The 16519-nt window shown below is 50.2% G+C and overlaps 2 protein-coding genes across 4 annotated transcripts; both read left to right on the top strand.

Moving 5' to 3' along the window:
- Positions 1–885: 885 nt before the first annotated feature.
- On the top strand, positions 886–4216 carry APOA5 (apolipoprotein A5). 2 transcript variants are annotated; one of them, XM_060399707.1, is made up of 4 exons: positions 886–938; positions 1446–1502; positions 1632–1737; positions 2464–4216. In XM_060399707.1, exons 2-4 carry the CDS (start codon positions 1454–1456, stop codon positions 3413–3415), a joined length of 1107 nt encoding a protein of 368 aa, XP_060255690.1. In that variant the 5' UTR covers positions 886–938; positions 1446–1453; the 3' UTR covers positions 3416–4216. The 2 variants fall into 2 exon arrangements, with proteins under 2 accessions (XP_060255690.1, XP_042088887.1); XM_042232953.2 differs by having other exon boundaries at positions 927–1291.
- Positions 4217–5738: 1522 nt separating this feature from the next.
- On the top strand, positions 5739–14697 carry ZPR1 (ZPR1 zinc finger). Of its 2 annotated transcripts, XM_004016045.6 has the most exons (14): positions 5739–5917; positions 6100–6261; positions 6669–6759; positions 7104–7174; positions 8123–8209; positions 8357–8479; positions 8701–8748; positions 8925–8991; positions 9402–9472; positions 10155–10244; positions 10705–10815; positions 11503–11589; positions 13221–13286; positions 14078–14697. In XM_004016045.6, exons 1-14 carry the CDS (start codon positions 5747–5749, stop codon positions 14210–14212), a joined length of 1380 nt encoding a protein of 459 aa, XP_004016094.3. In that variant the 5' UTR covers positions 5739–5746; the 3' UTR covers positions 14213–14697. The 2 variants fall into 2 exon arrangements, with proteins under 2 accessions (XP_004016094.3, XP_042088885.1); XM_042232951.2 differs by lacking the exon at positions 11503–11589.
- The last annotated feature ends 1822 nt before the right edge of the window (positions 14698–16519 follow it).

Below are 16519 nucleotides of genomic sequence, written 5' to 3'. Positions count from 1 at the left end.
GGGAGAATCCTCTTCTTGCTCCCACTCTTTGGGCCCAATGTCCCCTGGCCCAGATGCCTCTCACTATGTCTAACTCCCCCAGCTTGTTTCAGGATTATTTCATAAAGCGGGAGGTGGGTGGGTCTTCAAGTCTACTGATGCTGGCTCTTCCCAGGCTGTCTGAGTAGCTCCCGGTAGAGCTGTCAAGGGCTGCTCAGTTTCAGGCTGGCAGCTAGACACTGTCCCTGTCTGTCTGGGGACACAGTGCTTCTGGGCACTTGAGTAAGAGCAGGGCCCTCAGCAACAAACAGGCTTGTCTCTATCGGTGGGCCAGCCAGCAGGTCTGCAGGAAGATTGGAGGTCGACGGTTCAGGGGGAATTTGCACGAGGAATTCAGGCCCACACCTTGTACAACTTTCCAGGAAGCATTTTTCTACTGGGGAAGCACCCAGATACCAGGGCACTTCTTAACCCCCTGCTGCTGCTGCTAAGTCGCTTCAGTTGTGTCCAACTCTGTGTGACCCCATAGACGGCAGCCCACCAGGCTCCTCTGTCGCTGGGATTCTCCAGGCAAGAATACTGGAGTGGGTTGCCATTTCCTTCTCCAATGCATGAAAGTGAAAAGTGAAAGTGAAGTCACTCAGTCGTGTCTGACTCTTCGAGACCCCAAGGACTGTAGCCTACAAGGCTCCTCGGTCCATGGGACTTTTCAGGCAAGAGTACTGGTGGGTTGCCATTGCCTTCTCCTCTTAACCCCTTAGGTGCCAGAAAAGGGAGGTAACCTCCTCTTAACCTCTTAACCCGCTAGGTGCCAGAAAAGGGAGGTAAGCATGGGGAGGCAGCTGAGGTCATCCCTCTTTGAACCTCCACGTGGTATTTACTCAGAGCGATTGTTGCCAGAGGCCCAGGCCCTGGACTATAAAGCGGAATGTCTGCTCTCTGTGCCCAGAACTGAGCAGGTGAGCAGCCGGGGCAGAGGGATGTGGGTCGGCTTCCTAAGGGAGGAGATTGAGCAGAGCTGGGGGTGGGGACTAAGAACTAAGGACCTCCTCTTGGAGCACTGTGGCAGAATTTCTTCTTCCCTCCGCCCCAACCTCAGTCTTCCCAATAGTGAAATGGGAGCAGGAATAAGTGAGCAGGGGAATGGGGGCAAAAGTGGCTGACGGAGCCGCTCCTGGGGTCTGGGGGCAGTGGATGGGAGGGAAATTTTACTAAGCAGTTTGAGCTCCACACTCCATATGATGAGATGAAAAAGGAGCATCCCACTCCATCCCAGGAAGATATCCCTTCCCTTGCAGCCACGTTCAACTAGGTCAGTCCTTTTGAGCCCTGACAGCTTGCGCTCGCTACACCCCAGGGAAGGGTTAACGGATTTGGGGGCAGGGACCCCTGGGGCAAGTCCCCTGGGAGGTGTCCCTTCTTTGTCTCTTCAATTGCATCAGGCCTCCATTCACCTTTCTTCTCAGAGAACATCATGGCAAGCGCGGCTGCAGTTCTGACCTGGGCTCTGGCCCTGCTCTCACGTGAGTCTGCGACAGTGACTTCTCCGTGGAGGTGTGGGTGGACTGTTCTCCCTGGAGGTGTGGGTGGACTGAGGGGTTCCTCCACTCTGAGGGAGGAAACCCAGCCCCTGTTCACCCCCCTCTTCACAGTGCTTTCAGCCACGGATGCACGGAAAGGCTTCTGGGACTACTTCAGCCAGAGCAGCGGGGACAAAGGCAAGGTGGAGCAGCAGCAGAAGCTGGCACGAGAGCCCCCGTGAGTGGCCAGGGCAAGGGGTGCAGGAGAAGGGAGAAGACACCAGAGGGTGGGATGGCTGCTTCTGCCCGGTTCCTCAACCTCCCAGTACTCCCTGGGAAGAGAACATGCGTGCTGAGTCGCTTCAGTCATCTCCGACTCTTTGTGACCCTATGGACCATAGCCCACCAGGCTCTTCTGTCCATGGGATTCTCCAGGAGAGGGTTGCCGTTGCCCTCCTCCAGGGGATCTTCCCCTCCCAGGGATCGAACCCTCGTATTTTACATCTCCTACAGGGGCAGGCGGGTTCTTTGCCACTAGCGCCACCTGGGAAGAGAACAGAGCGGTGCTAGTTCTGCCGGCTATCCTGGCGGTCCTGGGCTGTTTGGCACCCTCTGCCGGCAGCCACCTCTGATTTCTCTGTATCTGCTACCTTCATGCCCGCTGGAACGTGGGACCAGGGAGCAGGGGAGGGGACTCCCGGTTGCAGCTTCCAGAACGAAAGGAATATGTGAGATTCCAGGTGCCTCTGTGCACAAGGAATTGAGCAGTGTTGACCTGGACGTGTGCTGTCCAGATCATTGTTGATCTTTGCCACATTTGTAATTCCTGCCGTAGGACTCGCCATTGGCTTGGGACCACCGCCCTGCATTCCTGGTTTCCCCAGAGGATCAGCGAGCAGCGTCTTTGGAGCAGAGGTGAGTGGGCTAGCAGACTGACGGCTCGACTGTTTGTCCCCTCCCCCAGGAGCCTGAAAGACAGACTTGAGCCAGACCTCAGCGATATGGACAAGTTCCTGGAAAAGCTGGGCCCTCTGAACGGGCAGGGGAGGGAGCCTCCCGGGCCCCCACGTGACCCGGTGGGCATGTGGCAGCAACTGCAGAAGGAGCTGGAGGAGGTGCGGGCGCGTCTGGAACCCTACATGGCGGAGGTGCACGAGCGCGTGGGCTGGAACCTGGAGGGGCTGCGGCGGCAGCTGCAGCCCTACACGGTGGAGCTGATGGAGCAGGTGGCCCTGCGCGTGCACGAGCTGCAGGAGCAGTTGCGCGTGGTCGGAGAGGGCACCAAGGCCCAGTTGTTGGGGGGCGTGGACGAGGCGCGGGGCCTGCTGCAGGAGCTGCAGAACCGCGTGGCGCACCATACCGGCCGCGTCAAGGCGCTCTTCCACCCCTACGCCGAGCGCCTGGTGTCTGGCATCGGGCACCACGTGCAGGAGCTGCACCGCAGCGTGGCCCCGCACGCCATCGCCAGCCCCGAGCGCCTCAGCCGCTGCGTGCAGATGCTCTCCCGCAAGCTCACGCTCAAGGCCAAGGCCTTGCACGAGCGCATCCAGCAGAACCTAGACCAGCTGCGCGAGGAGCTCAGCGCTTTTGCTGGTGCCCGCGCGGACGATGCGGAGGAAGCGGCTCAACCGGATCCCCAGGTGCTGTCCCAGGAGGTGCGCCAACGACTCCAGGCTTTCCGCCAGGACACCTTCCGGCAGATTGCCGCCTTCACTCACGCCATTGACCGAGAGACTGAGCAAGTCCAGCAGCAGCTGGCGCCGCCTCCGCCAGGCCACAGTGCCTTTGCCCCGGAGTTCCTCCAAGCCGACAGAGGCAAGGCCCGGAGCGAGCTGCAGGCCCGCTTCGACGACCTGTGGGAAGACATCAACTACAGCCTTCGCGACCATAGTCCAGGCCATCGGGGAGAGCCCTGAGTGTCTACTTGCCCACGCGCTCTGGGGAGCCCGCGATCTGAGCCTCTAACAAGATGCTATGTGCGTGTCAGAGGCCAGTCGGGCAGAGGGTGGAGGGTCCTGCACAGGATAGCTGAAGCCAACCAAAGGGCTGTCATCTTAGGCCTCGGAGCCTCCTGCAATTCCCCCATCCGGATGCATTACATTCACCAGGCTTTGCAAATCCGGCTTCCCGTGCTCATTTGGGAATCCTCCTGAGTTGCTCCATTCTGGGGTCACGAGAGGGCAGAAAAGAGATACTCTGTCTAGGAGCTCATGACCTGTAAGCCTGCTGCCATGGTGCTGGAGGCCTGTGTCCCTTTATCCCAGGGTCTGGTTCTGATCACTTCTGGCCACCTGGTGGCCACGACTACAGCTAGTCCACAGAGAGGAGCTCTTTTCTCCCCAGCGTTGTCATGACAGCTTCTGCTGGAGGAAGAGAAGGGAGAAAGAGAAAATGATAAGGGGAACCTGTGATGGTGTGTGTAAGTGTGTGTGTGTGTGTGTGTGTGTGTGTGTGTGTGTGTGTGTATCTCTGCTGGCTGATGCTGGTGGGGCCAAATGGTGTGGGTTGTGATGGGAGGGAGGTGAGCGTAGCCTGGATTTCCTGATATAACACTACATCTAAACAGTCCACCGAGCCCTCCAAACTATGGGGGCTTCTTAAACTCTGCGGAGCCTACTGTGTGCCCTCCCCATCTCTGGCCCCTCCCTCCTGACTTCCAGGTGGAAGTCTAGACTTCTGACACAAGTGAAATAGATGCTTATTATGATGGAAGCTTATTTGCCTGGTGTGACTCTCATTTGGACTATGTCTGAAAGCAGTGGCCTCACCATTATCACCAAAGCTCCCCATCACCCCCTCCGGTCCCTCGCTACTCTTTCTCACTGACCCCCTCCCAGTCCAGTTCTGCTGGAGGGCTGCTGCTCTGCCTGGGCTGACAGGTGTTTGTGCCTGGGCTAGAGACCCTTTGGGCTTCCTAGGTGACGCTAGTGGTAAAGAACCTGCCTGTCAATGCAGAAGACTCGAGAGATGTGGGTTCGATTCCTGGGTCAGGAAGGTCCCCTGGAGAAGGAAACGGCAACCCGCTCCAGTATTCTTGCCTGGGAAATCCCATGGACAGAGGAACCTGGCGGGCTACAGTCCTTGGGGTCACAGAGAGTCGGAGGCAACTGAGCACACTAGAGACCCTTCCTTTGTACATGCACGGTGTACCCATCCGCTTATCGCAGGACAGTCTGCATAAGATACAGGCTCCTGTGGCGGCCTGTCTTTGTTGTCTCTGCTGTTCCATATCCTGAATGGCCTCTTTTTTGACAAGGGCTCTTTTTATGACTGACAATCTTCTCAACTGACAACCCTCAAAATCTTACATCCCCTCACCTCCACCATTCCCTATGTACAGATTCACCACTCGGTAGCAACCCAGCTCCTTATAGCTCCCTGGGAAATCAAGGGAGGGTGAAGTGGAAGGAAGAGGAGAGGGTAAGCACACCCAGTCCTGTACACTTGGGACGTCCTGGGCAGCATTCTTCCAGCTCAGCCTGCCTGGCACAGGGTTCTCACCGCCACACTCCCTCACAGCATGAACCGCACCTCAGTCTGGCCTCATAAGCCTGCAGATTGGACCTCTCCCATGACACCCTCGATTTAGCAGCTGAATTGGGGGAAACGTGTCCAGGGAAAGTTTACCCCCAAAAGGAACCAGGCTGTTAGGAAACCAGGAGGGGTGAGTCAGCTGAGGTCCAATGTGGTGGGGATGACCGGGCAGGAGTAAAGGTGGGTGAAGGCTGTGTATTTGAGGCTGGAATTTGGGCAGGGGTTTACCTGGATAGAAATAGGGAGGGAGAGGAACAGATAGGGAGAGAATGATAAAGGGACTAAGGAAGGGTAATTTAGAGCTGATGCAGCATGTGGCCCAAAGGTGGATCCAAGCAAATCCAGGTCGGAGTGCACCTCCTCGGGGATACCTATGGATGGCCAGGTCTCTTGTGGTCAAGGCTCTTGTAGTTAGACTTGGGGACCAACAGTTAGAACCTTGTGCTACGGAGCTATTGCAAACGATCAATAAAACTGCCCTGGGTCTGAGAGGTCGCCCTGGGGGCAGTGACGCCGGAATTGAGGTGGAGGCAAAGCCTGGAACCGGCAGGCTTCGTAAGTCAGGACCGGATGTCACCGAGAAGAGTCTGCGGCCTCTTTAAGAAGAGGCGGGGGCGGGAGGATGTGGGCAGAGCTGGCGGAAGTGCCGGCGGAAGGGGTGGGGCCAAGAGGGAGGCAAAAGCCGGAAGTTGAGGCCTGATCTTCGCGTGGTGATGTCGGCCGGTGGAGCTGTGGAGCCTGGGCTCCCGGCGGCGGCTGCCGCTCCCTCGCCCGCCCCGGCTCGGGATCCCGAGCCCGGGCACTTGTTCCGGCCTATCAGTGCTGAGGACGAGGAGCAGCAGCCCACTGAGATCGAGTCGCTGTGCATGAACTGCTACCGCAATGTGAGACGGGCGTGCGGCCGCGGGCGGCTGGAGGGTTGGGCAGAGGCGGGGAGGAGCGGGGGTCGGCGATCCTGCCAGGCTAGCCCAACTGGGGGCCTGGAGGCGAGGCACGCTTGGGGCTCAGTAGATGGGAGGTTGGGAGTTTCCTTGGTACTCTCCTTCACTGTTTTCTGCTTCCTCAGGGCATGACGCGCCTCCTGCTCACCAAGATCCCCTTCTTCAGAGAAATAATCGTGAGCTCCTTTTCCTGCGAGCACTGTGGCTGGAACAACACGGAGATCCAGTCGGCGGGCAGGATCCAGGACCAGGGAGTGCGCTACACTCTGACTGTTAGGGCTCAGGAGGTGAGAGGGGCCAAGGGCAGTTACCCTGGTGTCCTAGGGAAAGCTTGGGGACTGGAGTGGGAGCTTCGGTCCAGGTGGTCAGACCTCAAATAAATCCACTGAAGTGTCTGTCCAAGCCTCAGTTTCCTCCTTTGTAAAATGGCGTTGGTGCCATCATCTGCTCAGGTGCGGTAAGACTGGTGAACATGCTTTGTAAGGTATCAAATGAAGCGTAGTATCAGAAGGTATCAAATGAGCAGTAGTTTTATGAGTAGTACTCTAACCAGTTGGGTAGCTGGTTCACATCAAGGTGCTGTTCCGCAGGAGCAGTCTGGACTGCCCCCAGCAGGGAGAAGAAAGAAAACAGCTGGGCTGGGGGCTCCTGTATTGTTGACTTCTGTGGACTGAAGGGTTTTTGTTCTACCCAGGACATGGACAGAGAAGTAGTGAAGACTGACTCTGCCACCACAAGGATACCAGAGCTGGATTTTGAAATTCCTGCCTTCAGCCAGAAAGGAGGTATATTTAAGATCAGAGTGTTTGTGCTGTTCATGCACTGTTCATGAATCTTACTGTCTTGCAAAACTCTTGGTGCCAGGTGTAGTGGCTTATGTATGGATTTGGCCACATCCTTGTGATCTTCATTGGTTTAACCTAAGAGAGCTTAGGTAAAGTAGCGTAAGGTAGTATATAGTGATAGTAACACTGTGACGTACTTATTACAGAATTGTCTGTAATAATCACTGTTAACCAGAGGTGAATGAAGTCAAGGCCCAGACAGTTCAGCGAACTGCGCAGGGTCATACCGGCACTTGATGGCAAAGCGAAGCCTGACCTCAGCTTCTTTTGTTCTTACTCACCAGCTCTGACTACTGTTGAAGGGTTGATTAGCCGCGCCATCTCTGGCCTGGAGCAGGATCAGCCCACTCGAAGGGTGAGCTGGGGTTTTCTCATTGCAGCAGCTCAGGGAATAATTTCTTCTGTATACTTGTTCACCTTCCCATGTGGCTGAACTGTCTCTGACTGAATGTTGGAGAACTTTGAGGGGAAGTGAATGGTGACGCTATAGCTGCCTGGATGTTACATGTGTTGTACCACTGTCCTTTCTAGCTCCCCTCCTCCACTGTACATTGAGGCCTCTTCTCAGACACTGTACCCTTATCTCTGAAGAGCCTTCCCTAACACCCTTGGGTTTATCTGTGCTTCCTGAGTGCTCCATTGTGTCTTATATTTATTATGACATCTTATATATACAAATATTTATGTGAAATAATATAATTAAAAATTTAGTCATCTGTCTTCTTAAGTGGACAGATAAGTCTCTGGTTTTCTTAAACAGAGCCCCATGAAAGGGTTCTTGTTTATTTTCTGTTGTCTGTTACCTGGCACAAATGCCTGGACTAAATAGTTGAATGAGTGAGAAAAGGAGACTTGTCTGGCACCACCCATAAACTTCAAACTTATTTGCTACTTTTATTTATTTACTTTTTAAAATTAATTAATTCTTGGCTGCACTGGGTTTTCACTGCTGCGCGTGGGCTCTCTCTAGTTGTGGCAAGTGGGAGCTCCTCTTCGTTGTGGTGTGCAGGCTTCTCATTGCAATGATTTCTCTTGTTGTGGAGCACAGGCTCTAGGTGCCTGGGCTTAGTCGCTCCACAGCACGTGGAATCTTCCCAGGCCAGGGATCGAACCCATGTCCTGTGCATTGGCAGGTGGATTCCTATTCTCTGGACCCCCAGGGACGTCCTTATTTGCTACTTCTTATTGTGAAGCTCGAGTGTATTCTCAGTTACACTAAGATGGGTCGTGACTTCTTGTTGGAAGTGATGGGGCCATAAGGTCTGTCTATCACCAGGGCTGATCTACTCTCTGTTCCTGTCAGGCGAACGAAGAAGCCGTGGCTGAAAGAATTGATGAATTCATTGCCAAACTGAAAGAGCTAAAGCAAGTGGCCTCTCCTTTCACATTAGTGAGTATTGAGGGACTCCAGGTGCCCTAAAGTTAGGGGAGGAGAGACCAATAAGACTGTGTGAGATTTTCTCCTGGTGCCTCAGTCTTAGATGGAGGATTGTATGTGATTTCTTTGTTGTAAGTGCTCTCTCTTTACCCATGTTAGATCATTGATGATCCCTCAGGGAACAGCTTTGTGGAAAACCCACATGCTCCCCGGAAAGATGATGCCCTGGTGATCACACACTATAATCGGACTCTGCAGCAGGAGGAGATGCTGGGGCTCCAGGTGAGTGCATTGAAGCAGGGAAGAATGCTCTGGAATTACCTTGCACTCTGGATTACTTGGCATCAGCTCTGTTCTCCCCTTGACTAGGGCTTTGCTCTCTGACTTCCTTGTTACACCCACAAGGTGGCAGGTGACATAAGCAAGCCGGAGCATTTTCTCTCACCTCCAGGGGAGGCGGAGGTCCGTGTGCCAACATTTGATTTGCGTCTCTTTTACTTCAGGCAGAGGCACCAGAAGAGAAGCCAGAAGAGGAAGATATCAGAAACGAAGTGAGTCACATTGGCCTTTGTGGAGGAAGCAGTGGTGGGCTGAGACTGACACCGTTCAGTGTCTCTTCCTGACCAACAGCACGGGTGGCCACCAGCGTACCAGTAGCATGTCTGTAGCCTGAGCGGGGTTCCCCCGCCTGGGAGGGCTCACCCTGCATCCCCATGTTGTGTTCCAGGTGCTCCAGTTCAACACAAATTGCCCAGAATGCAATGCTCCAGCCCAGACCAACATGAAGCTAGTTCGTATCTTTCATCGGGCCATTGGGTTGCTCTTTATGTGACTCAGGCATGAACATTATATTCAGTCTGGAAAATATTTCCTTCAAAGAAAGCGTATGCTTTATTCTGAGTGATGAGGAGGATGTTGCCTTTGACGAGACTGTGCACTTTGGCTTTTGGGTTCAAAGAGAGAATTAGGCCACGGTCTCTAGGCTCTTGTGTGTGGTCTGAGCCATGTTGTCGAATATCCATGAGCGGGGATCGCTGTGGGTGGTGACCTTGCCCTCTTCTGGGGACTTGTGTGATGTAGGCTTGTGATCTGTTTCCTGCAGTCCTGGGAGCAGCATCTGTTTGTGTGGGAGGTTTGGGTTTGTTCTCTCCCAGTGGATGGTCTTGCTTTCCTGGAAGCAGATTTCCTTAATTCCCTCTTCCAGAAATCCCTCACTTTAAGGAGGTTATCATCATGGCTACCAACTGCGAGAACTGCGGCCATCGGACCAACGAGGTGGGTGGGCTTCGTCGTTTGGGAAGAAGCCTAACTTGAGGGTAACCCCTGTTGAACTGTCTTCCTTTCTAAAGCAGCTTAGGGTGAGGAGCTCTTGAAGCAACTAGAAATTAGTTTAGAGAAGAAAAGTTAGAAATAGCATAACTTATGGAAGACATTCAAAGTTATATGGAAGAGAGACCCATTTTTTTGACTCACCTCTCAGAGGGGTGAAAGTACAGGGAGGCAGATTCTGGCTTAATAATAAAAAGCTTTCTGGGTCTGTCTGAAATAGAGCAGTCTGCCTTGGAGGGTTGTAAATTCCCTTTTCCTGGGTGTATTCAAGCATACATTTTAAATTCTTAAACCAGAAAAGCTATAAAGGGAATCTACCCATTAGATGCAGCTAAAAGTCCCTTTCAACCTTGAGTCATTTTTTTCAAGGTGAATTCAGTTTCTTGGCAATCTGGGGTACATTTTGGCAGGCTGCTGGTGCTAGGCACTCTGCTTCTGGCCCGCTCGCTCTGATTTCAGCATGAATGACTGCTGCCATTGTGGGTGCAGGAGGCGCCGTCCTTGGAAGCCAGCAGTGGGCCTGAGTGAGGTCCAAGCCTTTATCCCCTCCTCCTCCCCAGACTCCTCGCACTGGGTGAGGATGGCGTCTCCTCTGCTGCTGCTGCTGACACTGTTGCTGTCTGTGCAGGTGAAATCTGGAGGCGCTGTGGAGCCCTTGGGCACCAGGATCACCTTCCACATCACCGATCCCTCAGATATGACCAGAGATCTGCTCAAGGTGACAGCCTGCATGGGGACGTGGCTCTCTTTCACATGTGGGTCTGTGTCAAGCGGAAATTTGTCTTCTCCCAGTCATGTCCTGGGGTTGGGAGGTACCTCCTTACTCCCTTGGGTTTGAGGATCCCTGAGTAGAGTTAATGGATGGTCGGAAGTGCAGATTCAGAAGGTCACCCAGGAATGCTTTCTGATGACTTGGCAGCCTTTTGCCTCTAGTGTCTGTAAGGGCCCTTGTTTCTGGACTCTTAATGACAGGATGCCTGCCAGCTTAGAGCCATGACTCAGAATGTCCCCTTTTAAAGTTGGCCTCAGGAGTGAGTCTGGCTTTAATTGGAGATTCAGACAAAACTGGGACAGCTGACTTTGTCCCCAAACTGTTACTGGTAGTACTAATTTGGCAGGAGGTTAGCTTTCTGCAGGGGCTCCTGATTTAAAGCCTAATTTGATCTCTCACCTTGCAGTCTGAGACATGCCGTGTGGAAATCCCAGAGCTGGAATTTGAACTGGGAATGGCTGTCCTTGGGGGCAAGTTCACCACACTGGAGGGGATGCTGAAAGACATCCGGGAACTGGTGAGCACCCTGAGGACAGTGCATGCAGCCTCACAGTGTGGCTGAGGGGGAACGGGCTCGGAGGCCTCAGAGGTCCTGGGTTTTGGAGCTGATAACCGAGGTTGCTTTTATTTTTAAGCTGATTTGAGTTAAACATTATTTTAGATTATGACATTAAGTTTATGGAAAGTTCAGAGTGGAAAATCTCAGGCCTGACTCTGGGCTGATTTAGATATTTTTTTGGTTTTGAGTAAGTCATTTATTTCACTATAAGATGGGGGGACGAGGGTCCTTTTAGTACCTGAAACTCCTGAACATACATGTATAGGTATGTGTTGCCTTAACCCATATATTTGTTCTCTTAGTGAATCATTTCACTTAATTGATTCTCAGTTGTTAGGTGTTTTGTTTTTGTAACTGAACTTTACTTTGTGCTTCTTCAAACAAGGACTAGAGTTCATATTTAAGAACCTTTCTGTAGCTTTTGTTTCATGTTGCCCATTATCACTTTGGCAGATTAATCCACACAGTCTTAGGAGTGGCTGCTTAGGTCAGAAGGTGGTGTAGAATAAATAGACACCAAACCTCCCCAACAGGCATCCCTGGTCTCCAGCCCTCCCCACCAGACCCCCGCCTCCATCAGGTTTATGGTTAAGCCTAACAAACAGTGAGCCAGTATTCTAGCAATTTGGATGCCATTTATTGCAGGTAACCAAGAACCCTTTCACATTGGGTGACAGCTCCAGTCCTGGCCAGACGGAGAAACTGCAGGAGTTTAGTCAGAAGTTAGACCAGGTGAGAGGACTCTGGTTGGTCAGTGTTTACGGTCCTGGGGTTCTAGTGAACAAACAGGAGGCTATACACCTCTTCTTGCCACATATAAACATCTAACATGTTGCGATCTAATATGTTTTCCTGTTTCCAATATCCCACGCCATCTCCTTTCTTGGTTTTCTCCCTTTTTTTGTTAGAGCATCTTTTCCAGTAGCATCATGAGAAAGTGCATGGAAAGTAGAATTCCTGGGATTTTGCATGTCTGAACCTTTCTTTATTCTACTCTTGTACTAGCTGAATGGCTGGAGATAGAATCTGGGTGGAAATAATTTTTTATCTGAATTTCTAAAGTCTTCCAATTTCCTGCTAATGTCTTTCAGTTTCTCACTTTGGCTGTTGAGAGGTTGGAAGGCATTCTGCTTCCTGATCTTTTGTTTGTGACCTATCTTATGATACCTTTCTGTCTCCTGTGATGTGAGATTTTAGAATGTGCTTTGGTGTGGGTCAGTTTTCAACCACTGTTGCTAAGCACTTGGTGGGTTCTTTAAATCTGGAAAGTCATGTGGCTCAGTACTAGGGAGCTTGTAAAAAATGCTCTATTGCTTCTTTTCTGTTCTCTCTTTCTGAAATCCCTATGTTTTGGATGTTAGACTGACTTGTCTGGTTGTCTGTAATTTTTTTTTTTTTTTGGTCCTATTTTTGTTTTTTTGTGTTTGCTCTACTGTCGGAGAATAATTTTCCAGCCCTTTAATTGAGTTTTTCATTTCCACTGACATTTTGATTTTCCAAATGGCTTTTTTTGGTCTTTCAATACTTTCTGCCAGCTTTAAAAAAAGAAAAATAGCATCCTGTTGTATTAAGGATGTAGTATTTTTTTCTCTTTGAGAATATTAATATTTTTTTCTTATGTTTAATTTTCCTTGCATAGGTTCCATTTCCTCCTAAGTTTTTTTTTTCCCCATTTGATTTCTATCTTTCAGTGTTAGGGGCTTTGCTCAGATGTCTGGTAATCCTTGGTTGTCTATTTAAAAGTAGAGGACTAAACCACCTGAGTGGGGTGAGTCTTGTTGACATTGGGTCATTGGAGGAGGATTCAGCTTAGCCATTTTGTTGAGGTGACTCCAGTGCTTGAGTTGTTAAGTGTTTCCTCTTGGGCTGGTCAAATTCCCAGCAGTGCGTGTTCCATTTCCTGGCCTGCGGGTGAAGGCTTGGCTGGCAGTGTTCTGAGAGCCCAGTGTGGGAACAGGACTGGGGGTGTGTATGTTTCCAATAAGACTGCATTCACTTAACTTCCTGTTCTTGATTCCTTCTGCCCTACCCTCCACTGGGTCAGTGTCCCCAAGGCCATAGTGCTCTGTGCTCACTTCTCCACAGCATCCTCTATCTGCTCTTGGGATGGAGGAGGGACAATTGTTGATCTGTTTGGGGTGAGAGAGGCAATAGGGATGCTTCTTAAATAACTGTCAAAGACTCTTATTTTAGAGCCTCTCTACTCCACCTCTAGAGGTACTTTCATTTCACTAGTTCTTAAAACTTTGGGGGATTCTGCAGTGTAAATTAGGTTGCTTGTAAATTAGACTGGCAGACACAGCTCTTTCCTGTAAGGAGCTATGTAAGATTTACATGATCATGCTGAATTCTCTCTCCTTTAGATCCTCGAGGGTATTTTGAAGGCTCACTTTATTATGGATGATCCAGCAGGAAATAGCTACTTGCAGGTACAGTAGACCTTCCCTGGTATTTCATAGAGATGTCTTTTCTAACCTTCCTTAAATATATATCACTTCTCCAGAAACAGAGACACTCAATTCTAAATGAACTGCTTTTTATCAGGGAAGCTTTTAGCAGAAATTGGAACATAAGGGAGGAAGAGGGGAGGTAGAAGGGACTGTGCGTCAAGAAGGAAAAAAGGAGACTCCCAGGTTCCTTCTTTCTCTAGTCTAGCTGGAGTCCCGGCTCTCAGTACAACATGGAGTTTTCATTTTGTAAATCTGGCTGTAGAGTGAGGAGAAATGGTGCCTCATCCAGGGGCCAAGATGGGAGACTTTAAGCTGACAAGGGAGATATTCTGGTGATTGATGGTAACTTTAAGTAGTTTGAGTAGTTATTATGGATCAGGCAAAACTTTTCTAAGATTGCTCCACAATTAAGAGTATGCTACCTTCTTTGTAAGAAGGTGCATATAGAAAGTTTTTCTCCCTGCAGTCCCCCTCCCAGCTCATGTGAGCTCTGCTGCTGCCCATGAGTTGAGCCTAGTTGTTGGGTGTTGAAGGCCCTTCGAAACAATGAAGGGAATTCCCTGGTGGTCCAGTGGCTAGCACTCTGTGCTTCCATTGCAGGGCGGCATGGATTCAGTCCCTAGTTGGGGAACTAAGATCCTGCGTGCCGCTTGGCAAAAAAAAGAATAAAAACTCATTAAGGTCTTGATAAAGTGGTAATTTGGAAGTTGCCAGGGGGAGGGGGATGGGAGGATGGCAGAGGCACTGATGGTCTTTCCTTGGCCTTGCAGAATGTGTATGCACCTGAAGATGATCCTGAGATGAAGGTAGAGCATTATAAGCGCACATTTGACCAAAACGAGGAGCTGGGGCTCAACGACATGAAGACAGAGGGCTATGAGACAGGGCTGCCTGCCCAGCGGTAGCAGTGGCGGTTCCTGGCCAGCCTCCAGTGCTACTCAGACGATGGGGTTATTTATTGCTTTTGGAAAAGGCTGGAGTTGCCCCCCTACCAGGCCTTGCCCGTGCAGGGAGGACAGCTGGTCTAAGTCGGAGATCTGGGCACACTTTCTGAACAGTTTGTGATGGAAATACAAACTTCTTGGGTTACTTGACCTTACTTTGAAGGATTTGAATTGGCGTGGAAAGAAACCCAGAAACGAACCATTGGGCATGTCACTGTCACTTTTTTCCTTTCAAGGCTTTACCCTCCCTCCACACAGTGCTCTCTCATATTGGGCTGGAACTCTCAAGAGTTGGGAGAAGGTGGAAGACATCTACATCTGGAGTTTGGGGGTTGGGTTGGGTATATAAAATACTGACTTTTAACAGTAAGAGTCTTCTGAGGGGAGGGAGTCTAGGACCGGTGAAGAAGTTCTCATTAAAATGGTGGCACTGGCCTCTGAATTCACTCTTTGTTTGATGTGCTGGTAGAATTCAACCTCCTGAAGAAAATTTTCTCTAGTGGAGCAACTGTAACTTGGGGAGTGGAGCTGGCATTTCATTCACTCCTTCAGTAGATGTTCGAGTGCTTGCTTTGTGCCAGGTACATCATAGAACTGAAGAAAATAAAGCTCTGCTTTCATGGAGCTTCAAATGTAGTGGGGAGAGTTGACAGAACGGGTGGGGGTTGTCAGAGCCAATAAGGAGAACAGTGTCAGATGACTGACCATGTTATGGAGGAATGTCAAGCAGGGAAGGGGTCTGGGTAGTGCCAGGGAAGGCAGGGCATTTGCCTTATTAGATGGAACTGCAGAGAAAGGGCCAACCAGGGATTGAATCCATGTCCCTCTTTGGCCATGCCACTGGTTGTGAGTTCATTTGATCCTTGAGCCCTGTGAGGTAGGCTTAAGACCTGAGCTTGGTCTTGTCAGGCTAAGGTTTGGTAGTGAGTAGAATGGTTAGAGGTGGAACTGAAGACAGAAATGGGCAGGAGGTGATGGGGTTGAGAGGACTCTACTGGTAACATTCCTGGAGCAGAACTGTGAGACTTTCCCAATGCCTACTGACATCAGGGAGGATGCTGGGCTGTGGTGTTCAGCTGGAAATATGTTAAAGTGGACTAGATGCCAAGGCGGTGTTGTGAATGGACCTGTGGGGCCTTCCAGCTAGTGAGGCCCTATCAATCCAGTGCCCCCTTCTCACAGGCCCTAAGAGACTCAGCCTTCTTGTCTTCCTTAGGCTGTGCTGTGACCACTCAGTATTCCAGTGGTTTAAAGTTCAGGCCTCAGGGCAGTAATCTCAAGCCTGTTCTATCATGTATATTTTTTGAACCTGTGTCCCAAGATATGCGTTTTTATTTATTAAGTATAATAATGCCTCATTGACTAATATATATCTCTTAAAACAGTGACCCAAAAATTGAGCATATGGTGAGATAATTAAAATATACAAACTAACTTATTTTTCAAAAAATTTGGATTACCTCTTGCACCCCACTTTTTTAGTCTCTGATCCCAAGGGTCGTATGTTCTAGCTATGTGAAGTTGGGCAACTTAATCTCTCCAAACTTCAGTGTTCTCATCTGTAAGGTAAAGGTAATAAAACCATGTGAGAAATGTGAGGGTTAAATGAGATAATTCAAGCACAGCTCTTAAAACCTCAAGAAGAAAAATCTTTCCAAACTTGAGTGTTAGAATTCATTCTCTCTAGCTTCTCTCTTTTGCCATGCTGAAAACATCAATAGATCTAGGTTCTTTTCATTGGGAAGAGTTTGCACAAAATCTAGGGACAACCGGTGTCAAATGCGGGTAAGTTACATAGGTGAGAAACTACCATATTTTTCATCATAATTATACTGGGTTTGGAATCGTGAATTCCTCTCTTGAAAGCCCCTTAAAGCAGATTCCTCTCCTCCTAAACATATTAATAAAAATTACTTAAACACAATGTGTCAGTTGTTTGAAGCACTTTGCACAGTAATATTATCTTAGTCCACCTAATCCTTGAGTTCCATGTCATTATTATCCCCATTTTGTTAAGTAACTTGCCCCAGGCCTCTCACATTAGCAAGTTATTGAGCCAGAACTCTAACGTAGATGGACTGCAACTCCAGAGCTCACGTTCGTGTAACTCCTACTCTGGTGCTTCTGAAGCTGCTGGGGGCAGAAGTCTTGTTGGAGTCATGGATGTATCCTCGCGACAACTACAGCACTTGCTGCACAGTTGTTTGAGCAGATGGAAGGACGAAGAGAAATTGCCGGGTCAGAGGGGATGTAGAGTGGGCCCCGGAA

The sequence above is a fragment of the Ovis aries genome, chromosome 15, assembly GCF_016772045.2.
Source record: "Ovis aries strain OAR_USU_Benz2616 breed Rambouillet chromosome 15, ARS-UI_Ramb_v3.0, whole genome shotgun sequence".
Classification (NCBI taxonomy): Eukaryota; Metazoa; Chordata; class Mammalia; order Artiodactyla; family Bovidae; genus Ovis; species Ovis aries.
Note: the sequence above shows the minus strand (reverse complement) of the source record. Positions and strands in the feature narration are given on the sequence as shown.

Coding starts and splice junctions, on each gene's coding strand:
- APOA5 (XM_060399707.1), top strand. CDS start 1,454: ATGGCAAGCGCGGCTGCAGTTCTGACCTGGGCTCTGGCCCTGCTCTCA. Junction 1,503..1,631: donor GGCTCTGGCCCTGCTCTCAC/GTGAGTCTGCGA, acceptor CCCTCTTCACAG/TGCTTTCAGCCACGGATGCA. Junction 1,738..2,463: donor AAGCTGGCACGAGAGCCCCC/GTGAGTGGCCAG, acceptor CCCCTCCCCCAG/GAGCCTGAAAGACAGACTTG.
- ZPR1 (XM_004016045.6), top strand. CDS start 5,747: ATGTCGGCCGGTGGAGCTGTGGAGCCTGGGCTCCCGGCGGCGGCTGCC. Junction 6,262..6,668: donor TGACTGTTAGGGCTCAGGAG/GTGAGAGGGGCC, acceptor TGTTCTACCCAG/GACATGGACAGAGAAGTAGT. Junction 9,473..10,154: donor GCGGCCATCGGACCAACGAG/GTGGGTGGGCTT, acceptor CTGTCTGTGCAG/GTGAAATCTGGAGGCGCTGT.